At 43.3% G+C, this 15,356-nt stretch overlaps 1 protein-coding gene and 1 non-coding gene across 6 annotated transcripts in view; both read left to right on the top strand.

Annotated features, from left to right (window-relative positions):
- The window catches only part of CHCHD6 (coiled-coil-helix-coiled-coil-helix domain containing 6), a 383,759-nt gene that overhangs the window by 271,228 nt on the left and 97,175 nt on the right, over positions 1-15,356 (top strand). The window contains exon 7 of one of the 5 annotated variants that reach the window (XM_090285896.1): positions 12,915-13,823. The exons of the other annotated variants lie outside the window; for them this stretch is intronic. Within the exon in view, the coding sequence (XP_090142022.1) occupies positions 12,915-12,932 (18 nt within the window). The 3' untranslated portion in view covers positions 12,933-13,823. Of the gene's footprint in view, positions 1-12,914; positions 13,824-15,356 lie in introns of those variants that run through there. 5 annotated transcript variants of the gene reach the window in all.
- On the top strand, positions 11,875-11,976 carry LOC150002979 (U6 spliceosomal RNA). Its single transcript, XR_016512826.1, has one exon. It is a non-coding gene; the product is annotated as a U6 spliceosomal RNA (small nuclear RNA).

Genomic DNA, 15,356 nt, shown 5'->3' on the forward strand with positions numbered 1-15,356 from the left:
TCCTTATTCTCATTAGATAAGATGAGAGTCATAGAAACCTCATGATCCTGGTCACCACCCTCCTCAGGAGACATTGTGGATTGTTCCTCTCAGATTTGAGGCCTAAAAAGGAACCCTGTTCCTCCAGAGTGTCTGTTCCTCACTCCTGACACTTCTGTCTTTCTATTTCCTCAGTCTTGGGTGAAAGTACTGCTGATTGGGAGAAGTTTTCCCTTTCTCAAACAGCTCTTGTTGCCTGAAAGACTCTTCAGCTGATTTGTTTTTAATTGAGTGATCTGTAAGCTTCAAATGAAGCATTTCAAAATCATTTGAATTCCTGGGTAAAGGACGTTTTCTCTCTTCTCTCCATCACTGAGGTGTCTTGTCTCCCTGAGTTGCTCATTCGTATTCTCTACCTCGGCTAGCCCTGTGGAAGTTGGTAGTGCTGCTTCCAGTGCTCTGGGCAGCCTTGGACAAGGGCTAAGCAGATACTGAGCATGCCCAATAGTTCCCATTTTTTGCTTAGGAGTTGTTATAATAGCCATTGATTCAGTGAGCCCAAGTTCTTTGCTACTGTTACAAGAAAATCAAATGATGCCAGTGCAATGATAGCAGGTCTCCAGATGGGACAGGTTGATTTCAAAGGGAATGCTGCCCAGGGAAGGATGCTCCAGAGCCAGCTGAGGAGCTCTATCTGGGAGTAGACACTGAACTCCCCCAGGGAGATGTGGTTTAAAGCACAGCTTTGTGAGGGGAGAGGTGTTGGGTGCCCACCTGACTTCATTTCAGTAGAGGGAAGAGGCAGTGACTATCCTGGGCATCCTGTGCAACTCTGCTTCTGGGCCTAGGGGGAGGCCATCCCAAAATAGGTAAAGTGACCAACTCCTCAGGGAGGGGGGTACACTGGATGTCCTGGTGCCTACCCATGCAGAGGAGACAGTGACTTGTCAGAGGAGGAGGCAGCTGGCCCACAAATGGCCCTGCCCTGAGCTCACCAACACCACTGCAATTGTAGACGCACCACCCAGTCCCAGAGTCCTGCCCAGAATGAACAGATGGGTATTTGGAAGGCTGAACCTAGAAGGACCTTATTAGACTAGTGACCAGAAAAGGGCTTTTGTTTGCTGTGTTGAAGATGCTAATGGCAGGGCTGCACAGTCAGGCAGTAGAGACACTGGAGCTGTCATTCCAGTGTGAGCCAAGACCTGGAGGTGATGCTAAGACACATGGAACAATAGATTGGTGCTTTCCCTCCTTTATTTATTTAATTTAAAAAGCCATGTGTACACATGATTAAACATGTAAGACAATGTAAAACTGAACACCACTTTTCTGCCAACCCCTTATCCCACTTCCCAGAGAGTAGCCACTATTAAATACTGTCTTGTGCACCCTTTCAAAAAATTTTAATGCATATTCAAGCATATATTTTACCCAAATCAAATCACAGTATATTGTTCTACAGCTTGCTTTTTCCACTTTAATAATATGTCTTGGAATTCTTTCTCTGTTGGCATATATAAATCTTTCTCATTCTGGTTAACAGTTGCATAGCTGAAATCATAGATTCTTCAAGCTGGAAAGAACCTTCCAATCAATGTGATCTAATTGCCTCATTTTGCTAGAACCTGGAGAGGTGACGTGACTTGCTGGAGGGCACAGTGTGTTAGTGCGACAGAAGGATTCCTCCGAGAACTTCTTTCCGATCTGAGTATTGGGGATGACAGACAGGAATGACCGCTGCTGGCCAGCTGCATTTCATTGCATCATTGTCTACATCCATCATTCTGTGTTGTTGGCAGTAGAAGGAAGGGCAAGAGGACAAACCCTTTAGTTAGAGAGAGGAAACGATCTGTCTTCTGCACACAGTGAAGTACAGTGCACAAGATACTGGAGTAGAAATATCATCTGGGCTTGTGTGTTCAGGTGTCAGTGAGAAACCCCCTATCTTTATCAATAGAACAAACTGCCCATCATTTGGACAGTGAAGGGTTTTCCTAGAAGTCCCCAGATCTTGAGTGTGTTCTTTTGTAGTTCTTGTTAGGCACTGAAGCAGAACTTGATGGCAGGTGGCTGTGACTCCTATTGGCCCAAAACTTGTTCCTTTGTTGTATTTTCTGACTTCACCCCAACTACTGCCTGTAGCCACTGGAATCCTACCTTATGTAGTTGAGGGATGAGTGAGAGCCTTCTTAGGGAACTGCCAGCTGCAGTTCGTGTGGCCGTAGGACTGCCCACACTGAAGATGGGACCTCTTGCCTCTGAAGTACTTGAGAGTCAGTATTTGTACGTTAATACACTTTCTATTTCACAGTGTGCAGGTCAGAGCCAGGAGGGCCATTGGAGATCTGCCAGGCCAGCTTGCCCCACCCCAGCATGTGTGCCTCCCAGGGTTGCCCGCTCATGTGCCAGGGTGTGAGAGATGAGACTTCAGACTAGAAAGGGCATATCTTTCTGGAACATTACTTGTATAAGGAGCTTCAGGGGGAGAAATGCTATTTTTATATTAAAGCAAACACTGATATTATGGAATAGCATGGAAATTTGAAGTTACTTTTTAAGATAAAATAACCAACTTCAAAAGCAGTTTTATCCCTCCTTGCCCTGGTCAACTTTAGGCTTTACCCTCCTGTTCCCTGGAGGGCACCTATTGTCGTGTGTTCTCTCTGTCTGTCTGTCTCTCTCCCCCTCACCCCCCTCTGCTATTGGGGACTTTGTTGGAAAATATTTAAGTTAGATTGTATAGATTTTCTTAAGAAGATGGCAGTTTATCTTAAGGATGTGCACAGCTAGAACCAGGAAGTTGGCAGGGGCCTCGGCTGTGCAGATGGGTATTTCCCTTTGGGCTGGGCTGTGTTCATCCCCTCCTGACAATTCCACAAGCCTCTCTGTGTTCTCAGGTCTCTCAGAGTTTCTCCCATGGCCCTGACCCACCCTAATGACTTCCTCTTGTGTTACCTCCACTTGTTTCTCTGCTTATTCCCAAAAAGAAAGCTGATTTGGCCCAGCTCATCTTCTCACACCAGCCATGCTGAGGATTGCCTGGTTCCTTAAGCCACTGCTTCTAGAGGCGCAGGCAGCCAGTTGAGCCTAAAAATGGATATGAACCCATTAGTGGGTGATGGTTCTAACCCAACCAGTTTACCGCACAGAGAAGAATAGCAGACCCTAGAAAGGGAAACAGTTGGTGAGAGTGATGGGCGCCTCCCTCCCTTGCAAGTCCTCTGTACCACGTGAAATGTATTTCCTAGTAAGAAACTCTTGAGCTGTCTTGCTTCCTAACTCTGTATCTATCCAGGTAGATGTTTTCCCTATCAGCCAAGCTGTGGTCTGAATGAGCACCTTCCTACTGCTATGGCCCAGGCTACCATTTAAGGTCATTATCTTACCACAAGTTTAATCAGCACACACCTCCTCATGGACACATAGTGGAGAATGAGATGAGAGCCGAAGGAGGGCATATCATGGGAGGAAGAGCAGTGCTAAGACCAGAATCCCACCACTGTGCTGTTCTAGCTGGGCTGTCATGTCTGTTCAGCAAGGAGTGGCTGGCAGTGCTTCAGGAGCCATTAATCTATGTGTATCTCTAAGCACAATGGCCAGGGGAGCTCCCTTCGCAGGAATGTCATGGTATCAGCAGACAGCAACTCTAAAAGATTCTTCTCTTCTTGGATGAATACAGTGGTGCTGCTGCAGGTGAACATGCTGGGTATGAGGCAGTGTCTTCTAACCAGGACATCATTACTAGATCAGCCTGCCTTTCCACCTGACTGGGTCCTGTTCCTATTCTTTACTGACCTTTTATAGTAGTAGGTTTCACTCTGTTCTCGGATAGAGAAAGTGTGGGCAGTCAGACAGACCTGGGTTTAAATATTGCCTTTACTATTCACTGGCTCTGTGACTTTAGACACTTTCTTTATCTCTAAGTGTATTTTCTCATCTATAAAAAGGAGTATGTTTCCAGGCATCTCTGGATGATAAAATTTGAATAGATTGTTGCAGCAGGTATTCAAAAACTATGGCCATTCTGACCCTTCATTCTGTCCTGCTGGGTTCTTGCCCTCCCTTCCATTCCCGCTGCTAATGTCTTAGGCTCAGCTTAGACACTCCAGCCCAGAAGCCTTCCTGAGTGGACAGTTCTGGTGTTTCTACAGAGTAGGATTGTGGCCTTGAATGAATCTTCACCTCCACGACCCCTCAGCCTCTTTGTCTGTGAGACAGAGAATCTCGAATTTATGTTATAGCACTTCAGTGAGAACTACATGTGATGTGTGGAGAGCACCTTCCAAAGCCTTTCTCTCAAGAATTCTGCTTTGTCAGTTTTGCAGCAATCCCCTTTACTAGGGTTCCCACAGGCTCTGTCGGTTATGGGCAAGAAGCCTCAGGGCTGTAGGGCTGAGCATAAGATCACCCCAGGACCCTAGTCTCCAGCCCAGCTCACGCTCCCCTCAACTGCCCTTCAGAAGTCTATCTGGGTGGGAATGGAGACCTCCTGTTCTTCCTCAACAGAGCAGAAACTTTAAACCATGTTACAGTTTGGTTTGTTTGATTGCTGGCTTATCTCTTTGGGTTTATAGTTTCTCCTTAACTGGAAAGCCACCTGTGAACAGATGTGGTCACTTAGTTATGAGCACCTAAAGTGTGCTGGGCATGTATGCCCAGTTTAATCCTCCACCGCCCCACACAGAGTCATGAGGCAGATGTTGCTGAGAGAGGCTGTGTACTTGAAGCAAGTGGTGGAGCGAGGGTGCTGCCAGGAGCCTTCCTCCCACTCCGGAGCCAGTGATTTCAGCCTCAAGAGAGTCTAATTTCCTTGGCTGTGAGGCCACTGAAGTGCAGCCTCCTCTACTGCTTTCTCAGCATCTCCCTACCCCATGGTGCCAACCTTCACACTGGCCCATTTGTACATTGGGAATTGTGGAACTTCTCATCCTTTACCTATGTTCAGGGTTCTCATCTATGTAATATGTGACCCCTCATAGAGTATCAGGATAGTGATGGGATCTTAACCCCAGGCTTTTTAAAATTCTCATTTGATGTATTTGTATAATTATGAGCACAAGAAGAGTCCATATGTTAGATACAGCCCTTGTGCATACACATTCATGTTCCTCGTCAAAGCTGAGAACACAAAGGCCTGTCTTGAAACCCACAGCAGACATTGGCAGAGATGCAGGACCCATGCACATGTGCAGCCACAATGGCACCACAGAGCTCTGGAGACTGCACCCACAGGAAGAGAAGACCCATCTCACCGAGATGGGGATCCTGCTGTCACCAAGACTGACCCAGCCACTTGGGATAGGTAACCCCAGAATCAACCTGTTTGTGAAGATAGGAAGATCATTTCACAGTGAGAATGCACATTGTTTAAAAGTTGGAGTTGCCTCTCATCCCCTTGTTCCAGCCCAGGTTTGCATAGCATTTTGACTGCTGGGAGCATAGTTCCTGGTAATGTTACCACAATCCTAGAAGAGAACTTAGAGTTTATGGGGGTTGCATTGTTCTCAGCTCTCTTTGACATGTTTGATACCATGGTGCCCCTTAGGTGCACTGACTCAGGCTGATGGAGTTCACATATGCACCCTGAAGTGACTGTCCAGTAGGCAACCTCTGAGGCTCTAGAAGGATGCTTGTGCACTTAGGTCCAGCTCCTTGCCCCAGCCTGACCTGTGTGGCAATCTGTGTGGTGGTGGGGCCACCCTCTGTCATCCCTAACACAGGGTAAGCACCTTATAGCTTCTCCTCAGGCTCCAGCAGTCACTCACTCTTTTGCAGGAAGGTTGTTTCCTCATGGAATCACTTCTGTAAAAAGAGGCCACATCAACGAGGACTCTGTTGCAAGTGACAAAAATCACAATCCAAATACTTATATTAAAAAAAGAAAACGAGAGAGAAAAGGGAGTAGGGAAGGGAGACATTGGCTCACACAATCAAAACCCCCAGAATAGATCTGGCTTTACATGTTTCTTGAATCTGGCCGTCCACAAGGTCATGAGAGACTCCCACTCAGCTCTACTTCCTCGGGTGGGTTCCATTGTCAGGTTCCTCAAAGTGTCCCTTGGCAGTTTCAGGCTCATGTCATTGCAACATCCATAAGAGTAAGTCCGCTTTCCTAGGAGTGGAAAGATAAATGCCCTGATGGAGCTGCTTGACCCAAATCACCCAGAGTGAGAGCACATGGCCTTCCCGAACCCATCCCTATGAGCAAGCTGATGGACATACTCCTGGCTAAGCCTCGGTGACCAACAGCAATTTGAATGGGGGAGGCTACAGTGACTCGGAGGAGAGAGAATGAGTAGAGGCTGGGTGACCACTGGAGGGAAAATTTTGACCTTTTGCCTCCACTAGGATGTTAATATATTTGTGTTGTGGTGACTACTCCTGATCAAAACCAGTCATATTTTAACCCATCCAGTGTTCAGAAACAAGGCCAGCGTATTCCCTCTCCTGGTGGATTCTAAACTCCTTGTTTCTGGTGGATAGAATACTTTGCTTAAGATAAGATTCTCTTCTTGATGCTATCACAGATCACAGAGATGAAGACAAGCCAAGTCTAATGATGATGGGGGGCCCGCATCTGCCATCTAAAAGCAGAGCTCCCAACTCTACTTGCTGACAGTCTTATCTCTCAAACGTTTGAGGAAGAAATTAGAGAAATTGGTCTGAGCCAAAAAAGAATTAGAGAAGCAGAAGGAACATAGGCACCTTGAGAAGCAGTGGCTACACTGCTTGAGGGAGGCTGAGTGCAAAGGGAAAACTCCCCAGGCTTCCAGATAAGTTGTAAGATGTGGGTGAAGAGGTATTGTAGACTGGCAACAACCAACTGAACCCTGTGAACCCTGGCTCTATTCAAGATGAAGCAGAGATTTTCTAAAATGTGCCCTGGAAACTGGTTGCAAACTTTTCACGAGACTGACCTAGTCATGGTTTGTGAATGCTCTGCTCACACCTGTGTGGGCTCCTGTGACTACTGCCTTTTAAAGAGTTCCATGTTTCACTCAGCAAATTCTTCTTTGACTCTTGTTGTGATCACAGTCCTTGTTGTCTCAAAACTCCTGCTTTAATAGGAGGAAAAAAACTGTCAGTACCCCTAAGACAGGTCACTATCACCTCTCCCTGAACTTCGGCAGTAGCCTCCTAAAGTGGTCTTCCTGCTTCTCTTCTGCATGCCCCCCGCCCCTTCATTCCCAGCTGCTCTGTAATCCATGGGCACTGTCCTCTACTTCAGACCCTGCCCTGGCATCATGTCCTCCAGAGTCCTCCCTGCCTCTCCCCCTCCCACATGCCTTCACTTCACAAACTCCTCCACCCTCACCTGTGCCTCTGCGCTCCCTAGTTTCTCAACCTTCCACACTAGCCTTCCACACCTTCTTTCTTTCTCTGTTATTTTCCTTTCTCCTTGTTCATTTTATTTTTCCTTTTCTTTCTTTCTTACCTTTTGGTTTTTTTCTCATTTAAGTCCCAACTACAGTTTAACTTCTCAGATGGTTTCCCTTGCCCTTCCCCTTTGCTGTCCATCACACTGTCCTGCTTCATTTCCTTTATGTGAATAGCAGTACCTCATTCATTTTCTCGTCTGTCTCCACACTGGCTCGTAAGTTCCTCAAGAGTGAGACTGTGCCTGCTCTGTTTGTTTCTTGCTCCAGTGTGACCTCATTCTAACTAATTCTATCTGCAACAACCCAATTCCCAAATATGGTCACAGTCTGAGATACTGGGGTTAGTACTTCAACATATGAATTTGGGGGTACAATTCAGCTCAGCACAAAGTATCCATGGGAGTTCTTCATTTTGCCACTCTGCTTCTGAGGCCTAGAGCTATGCTCAAGCCACCCTAAGGCTTACCCACAGCCCATGGGAAAGAATTGGGGAACTAAGGCCTCCCCAGGAACCTAGTGACTCTTGCTTTGCCTTGTGACCCACTTGTGCTCTTTTTAATGATGTTTTCCTCTTCCTTCCTGCTCCATTCTGTCCACTCTCATCTCACACTCAGCTAGCCCACTTTCCCTGTGTTCTCCAGACTGTACTCTCACCCAGTGGTCTGCTCTACCCTAAGTCCAATTAGTAGCAATCCTGGGTAGCCTTCTGACTGGACGCTGTCTCCAGAAAGGGCAGTCTGGGTGTGCTGGGCCCCTTAAGTGACATGTACAGCACATGTTAAAAATAATGTTGTGGCACCACTAAAGATCCCCAAAGACATGATTTTGGTGTCAGAGCTGATGAGGTGAATTAGAAGAACCTTCAGAGAGGCAGTGGGAACTGTTTTCTAGGCTTGGGCCAATACTGGCCAGGGTATAACTAAGCATGCAGGTGGGTGAATGGCACTCAGCTTCATGGAGCATCTGTGGAGCAGAGTTGCTGCATATGGCCTCAAGAGACTGGAAGGCAGGCTGAGGAGGCTCACCACTAGGCCAGGATGCTCAGGGTTTCCTGGATGATGCCAAGAGCTGGGAAATGTTGTTAGCAGAGGAGTAACAAGATTAAGTTTATGCTAGAGGAGTTAGCAGTTATGTGGAAGAAATTTGCAGCTGGAGTAAAAGATATAAGGCTCTCATGATTGTCTTGGGAAAAGACAATGAGGACCTGAAGTAGGGCATTTGGGAGGGAAGGTGGAAAGGAAGACTGGGATTTGCTACATTTCTGAGGCATAACAACAAATTGGTGACTCTCAGGGCAAATAGGGAGTAAAGAGGTGATATTATGAAAGTTCTTAACTAGAATAACTCAGTTAAAAGGAAATTGGGGAAACTCTTAACAACACAACAGAAAAACAAACAACCCAATTGTAAAATGGGCAAAGAACTTTAATACACAAATGGCCAGCAGGCACCTAAAAAGATGTTCAATGTCATTAGTTATTAGGGAAATACAAGTCTAAACAACAGTGAGCTATCACTTCTCGTCTATGAGGATGACTATAATTAAAAATAAAAAAGAAAAGTGATGGTGGTGATGCAGAGAAATTGGAACCCTCGTACATTGTTAGTGGGAATGTAAAACAGCTCAGCCAGTGTAGATAACAGTTTGGCAGTTCCTTGAAAAGTTAAGAATTACCATATGATCTGTGAGTTCCACTCATAGGTATATACCCAGATGAATTGAGAAGAGGGACTCAAAGGCATGTACGTGTATGTTCATAAAAGTGTTGGTTGTTTAGTTTTGTGACTGTATTAAATGCCACTGAAATGTTCACTTGAAAATGGTTTATTTTAGGTTATGTGACTTTTACCTTAATAAATAATTTAAGAACAATAGGAAATATGAGGCTTAAAAGGAGGAAAAGGCATGTTAAATGTGCATATGTTGAGGACCTGTGGGGCATTTGGGTCCAGTGGGCAATTGGATATGCAGAGAGGACTTTGGCTTCACCAGTGCTCGAGTTATATTGTAAGGGTCTCACACTGACATTGTTTCCTTTAGGGACATGTAAAATGATAGATTATGGAAGTAGTTTGGATTTGCTGCAACAGCACTTCTGTGTAACATTTGGCATAGGGGCTAATGACATATTTTTGGGTCAAGTGGCTAAATGTTGAGATGACTAGGTTGCTTTGCGATAGGTTTAATTATCACATTAGGAAGATGCTAAAAAACAGATAAGCATCAACCTAGAGACTTTTCCTCACTCCTGTCTCAGTCAACATTTTTATTAGCGGTTTAAAGAGGTAGAAAATCCACTGATCAAATTTGCTAATTATTCAAAACTTGGATAGATGGTAAATGTGCTGAATGACTATCAAAGATCTTTGCTATTTGAGACTGCCCTGAATGTGTGTACTTTTCCTTTCTTTTTGTGTCAGTGTCTAAATTTTGATTTAGATACATTTTCTTTTAGTAAAAGGCAAAATATTTATATGATCTGAAGAGAAACCAGAGTATAGATACATTTTCTTTTAGATACCTTCCATTCCTGTCCATGTAGCCTATGTGTTTCTGAGTGAGGTGAACCCAGTGCCAATTCTAATGTGTTCCCCAATTGGCTCAAATTAATCTTCACATTCCACCCTCCTGGCCTTAGTGGTTGATTAAGATAACATGACTTAGTATAGGCCCAAATAACAGAAAAGAAGTTTGGGGACCTTGGAGTACAATGATGCTTTGGGCTTCAGAGAACATTCTGTCTTTTCTTGCTTCATTCATTCACCTTTTCTGTTGACAAGCGTGACCTTCCATTGCATATTGAAAGGAATGCTCTATTTTCCTGCTGTACATCAATAAGGAAAGAAGCAAGGGGCCCCACAGGTGCTGGCAGCCACCTTGCAGCCATGAGGAGAACCAGGCTTAGGATGAAGCTTATCTAAAGAAGACAGAATAGAGAAGTGGAAATAATCAAGTTTGGTGACTTTATTCAACCACTTGATTCTTACCAAAAGTACAACTGGACTTTGCAGTTACACAGGCCAGTAATTCTTTTAGTTGTTTAGACCACTTGCAACTACTTGCAACCAACACTGATCACAGTCTTAAATCAGTCTCCAAAGATCTCCCCAGATCACTTTCATTAAATTGAATGTTTGTTAAATTGTTACATTGAAATTTTGTGGGAATAAATATTAGACTTTTTTACTTGGTTCCAGAAAACTTATTGTACAGGTACTTTTTAGCAACATGAAGAAAAAGGGGTAAATCCCTCCCATTGTCATGCCAAAAACAACCAAGACTCAACTACAACAGGAGGGTGTACACAGCCCACGTTGGGGGATGGGGCATGACTGGAGTGCCCAGCTTGGGTGAATGGGGAGGTTGTACTACTGGACCCTATAGAACACCTACTACATAAGCTTACTCTACCAAGCCCAGGAGACCTAGCAGCTCTTCCCAATACTTAGAAACAAATACAGGAGGCTGCCAAAATGTGGAACATGTCTCAAATGAAAGAACAGAACAAAACTCCAGGAAAATAACTAAGCAAAATGAAGACAAGCAATCTACTAGATGCAGAGATCAAAACACTGGTTATAAGAATGCTCCAGAAACTTAGAACTTCAATAGCATAAAAAAGGACCAGTTTTAAATGAAGGGTCCACTAACTGAAATGAGTAATTTATAGGGAATAAATAGTGGAGTAGATGAAGCTGAGAATCAAATCTGTGATTTGGAATATAAGGAAGCAAAAAACACCCTAGCAGAATAGCAAAAAGAAACAAGAATCCCCCGGAGTCTCTGGGACAATTTCAAGCATACCAACATTCACATCCTGAGGATGCCAGAAAGAGGAGAGAGAGAGAGAGCAAAAAATTGAAAACTTGTTTGAAAAAATAATGACAGAAAACTTCCCTAACCTGGTGATGAAATAGACATACAAGTCCAAAAAGCTCAGAGAGCCCAAACAAGATGAACCCAAAGAGGCCCATGCCAAGACAAATTATAATTAAATGGCAAAAATTTAAAGACAAAGAGAGAATTATAAAAGCAGCAAGAGAAAAGCAGTTAGTTACCTACAAGGGAGCTTCCGTGAGGCTTCCAGCTGATTTCTCAACAGAAACTTTGCAGGCCAGAAGAGATTGGCAAGAAATGTTCAAAGTGATGAAGTAAGGAACTACGACTAAAATTACTCCACCCAGCAAAGCTATCATTTAGAATTTAAATACAGGTAAAGAACTTCCCAGACAAGAAAAGGCTAACAGACTTCATCACCACCAAACCAGTGTGACATGAAATGTTAAAGGGTCTTTGTTAAGAAGAAGAAGGAGAAAAGATAAAAAAATATGAAGCACACAATGACAATAAATATGTATCTATCAACAATTGAATCTTAAAAACAAAATAAATGAATAATCAGAACAGAAGCAGACTCATAGATACAGAGAACAAACTGATGATCGCCAGATTGAAGGGGGGTAAAGAGGATGGGTGAAAAGGGTGAAGGGATTAAGAAGTACTAATTGATGTATGCACCTCGGCAGCACATATACTAAAATTGGAACGCTACAGAGATTAGCATGACCCCTGCACGAGGATGACACACAAATTCGTGAAGCATCCCATATTAAAAAATAAAAAAGTACTAATTGGTAGTTCCAGAATAGTCATGGGGATGTAAAGTACAACATAGGGACTAGAGTCAGTAACGGAGGGGAACAATTTTTAACATAATTCCTGTTGACTTCAATTTTCAGCTGTTTTAGATTTAAATAGGCATGCTGATTTCAAAACTGTAGTTAGTTTTCTTCTATCATGTCAAGTTTTTTTCTGTACAGCTTATCTTAATGCGACCACTCTAGGCTGAAATGAGCGGAACACTAGTGCTCTCCTCTTGGCTGAGAGCAAACCTCCCTTGAGAGGGAAGGGGTGAGGGATGACCTTGGAGACCAGCGACAGGTTCATACTTGTCTAGGCTATTCAGTTTCACATGAGACAGTGTGGTAAGAGGTTGTGCGCCGCTTTATATAGCGAATTGTATTCCGTAGTCCTAGATCTTGTCTGTATACAAGGAGTTAGCAAAATTTATTTTTTTATTTACATACATATTTATTCCCCTTCCTTCAGACCATGTTTGCCTCTGCTATTTCTCGTCGTAAGTGCCCAAACAACCCTGATTCGTTTTGTTATATCTGTGGCAGTTTCATCATTCCCAGTCAGAGGGCAAACATCGGCGTATTTGTCAGGCAAGCCTATTTTGCACATTTTAAAGTAAAACTTGGTGATGAAGATAAGTCTTGGGCCCCTCACAAGGTGTACAAGCAGTGTGTCAAGAGTTTACAGATGTGGATGAAGGGAACACATGATAAATTGCCATTTGGTATACCTATGGTTTGGCAAGAGCCCAGAGATCATTCAAGTGACTATTACTTTTACATAGTGAAAACGTCAGGATGTAACAAGAAAAATAAATGTAAAATAGAGTATCCTAGACTACCATCAGCTTTACGCCCAGTGCCTCATTCAGCTGAAATCCCAGTGTCAGTTTTCATTGAACTACTCTCTTTCAGAAAACAGGAGTATGGTGAAGAACTAAGTGCCAGCAATAATGAAGATTTTGAAATTGAAGACAATTCAGTTCATAATGAATTTAACCAGCATGAGTTGAATGATTTGGCACAAGACTTGGGACTATCCAAAAAGGCTTCAAAACTCCTAGCATCAAGACTCACAAGAAAAACTTGCTTGAAAAAGGAGCGAAGGCATCCTACTTTCAATCAAGAGAAAGTGCATTTCTGCAGTACTTTCGAAGTAACAGTGACTTTGTGTATTGCCATAACATACATGGTTTAATTAAAGAATTGGGAATTCCAATCTAGAATGCAACTGAATGGCAGCTGTTCATCAATAGCTCAAAGCAGAGCCTGAAATGTGTCCTCCTCCATGATGGCAATTTATTTGATGCTGTCCCAATTGGCCATTCAGTTTGTTTCCATGAAGAATATGAAGACATAAAAAGTGTCATTGATCTGTTGCAGTATCATAAGCACAGTTGAATCATCTGTGTTGACCTTAAAATTGTCTGCTTCCTTCTTTGTCAGCAATGCAGATACACCAAGTATCCCTCTTTTCTGTGTATGTGGGACAGCAGAGCTCATGAAAAGCATTGGGTGGAGTTGAATTGGCCTCCAAGATCTGACCTCAAACCTGGTGATCCAAACATTCTACATGAGCGACTTGTTGACAAAAAGAACATTATATTCCCACCTCTGCACATAAAACGGGGTCTCATGAAGCAATTTGTTACAGCTTTGCCAACTGAAGGAGACTGTTTCAAGTATCTCATTTTGGCATTTCCTAGCCTGTCGTTTGAAAAGATAAAATACCTTAATATGTATGTTTGTTAGCAGAACTTCAATACTTATACACTATTTGACTTACAGTAACAATATTATATGAATAAAATAACTCTAAATAAACAGTCTATTCGGGTAATTTTTTCTTTACTTTCCTTTGTATGTACATTTTGTATGATTTTTGGGACAAAGGGCAAGTATCCTGTACCTTAAAAAGTTGATGTGATAGCGTAAAACGGGTCATTTTTGGATTTGGATGCCAAAAGTTAGTCAAAAACAAGTGTCAAATCTAACTAACCAAAATTGTGTTCCCCAGTGTAATATTTCATTAACTGTGTGGTGTCACATGAGTATAAGATTTATCGGGATGATCCCTTAGCAAGTTATATAACGTCTAATCACTATGTTGTACACCTGAAACTAATATAATATTGTATGTCAACTGTAACTTAATAGTAAAAATGATTTAAAAAGGAAAAGGAAAAAGACCTGAGAATTTTTGCTGATATTAATTTTCATGTGATATGCAATTAGAAAGACCAGTTTTAATTGCCAGCCTATTTGATACCAACCCCATGACCTTGGCAAATGAGATATCAGCACAGATTTGGTGCTGATATAGCTTAGCAGTGGCAGAGTGGTCATGTTGTAGGCATACTAGCTTAACCCATAAGGAAATCTGTGACGAAAGACCTAGAGTGGTACAGCATCCACAGTGGGCTTCTTTCGCAAACTCTGCTGCTTTCTCTTGGATTCTTGGATTTGTCCTCCCCTGACCACCCTGATCAAACAATACCAGCTGAGCCTCCTAATTCCCAGCATCATCCTAAATTTCATTTGACCTGACCAGACCAGCTTAGGTTCCTCACCAGTCCTGTGGGTAGGGCAGTGGGATGCATTGGTTGGCTTGGACTTCAGTCACACACTGCCACCTCCAGATCTGGGGTTATGATCTGCTTTCCTAGAACCACATGGATTCATCAAGGAAAATGGGGGGCAGTTGGGGAGGGAGAACAGAAATGAGTGCTAAAGAGGCCAGCATCAGGACTGACTCAGGAGGCATCATTTTGAAAGCTTATGCAATCTGACCATGTTCCTGTGGGGGTGATCTGTATAATGGGGGCGACAGTCATATTCCTCATCGGGCTGCATCTCTTCCATTCTGAAACATAGGTAGCTGAGGGTCTTTCCAAAGAGTGCCTGCAGGATTTGGGGAACGTTTGAACATTTGAAATAATGCTGTATGAGGAGGGGTTGGATGCTAGTAAAAGAAAATTCAGTGGCACCATGATAACTGAGGTGTCAAGTTCTTCTATAAGATCTCAGTGAAATCATACCATTAACCACTATCATTTATGAGTGCTATTGTGTTGCCAGCTATTGTATCAATACTATCTCCTACACTATCTCCCTCATCCCTATAGCACTTTTTTGAGGGAGGCACCAGACCTACTATGTAGTTACTGTCCTCGTTCAATAGATGAAGAAACCAAGGCACAAAGTGGTTAAGTAATTTGCCTAAAGACACACAGCTAGTAAGTGGCAAAACCAGGTTTTAATATAAACTCTCAAGCTCAGGTTTCCCTGACCTTAGAACAGTGATTCTCAACTTCAGCTGCACATGAGAATCCCCTAGGGGAGCTTCTTTAAAATACT

This window comes from Furipterus horrens, unplaced genomic scaffold, assembly GCF_987537825.1.
Source record: "Furipterus horrens unplaced genomic scaffold, mFurHor1.1.pri manual_scaffold_8, whole genome shotgun sequence".
Taxonomy (NCBI): domain Eukaryota; kingdom Metazoa; phylum Chordata; class Mammalia; order Chiroptera; family Furipteridae; genus Furipterus; species Furipterus horrens.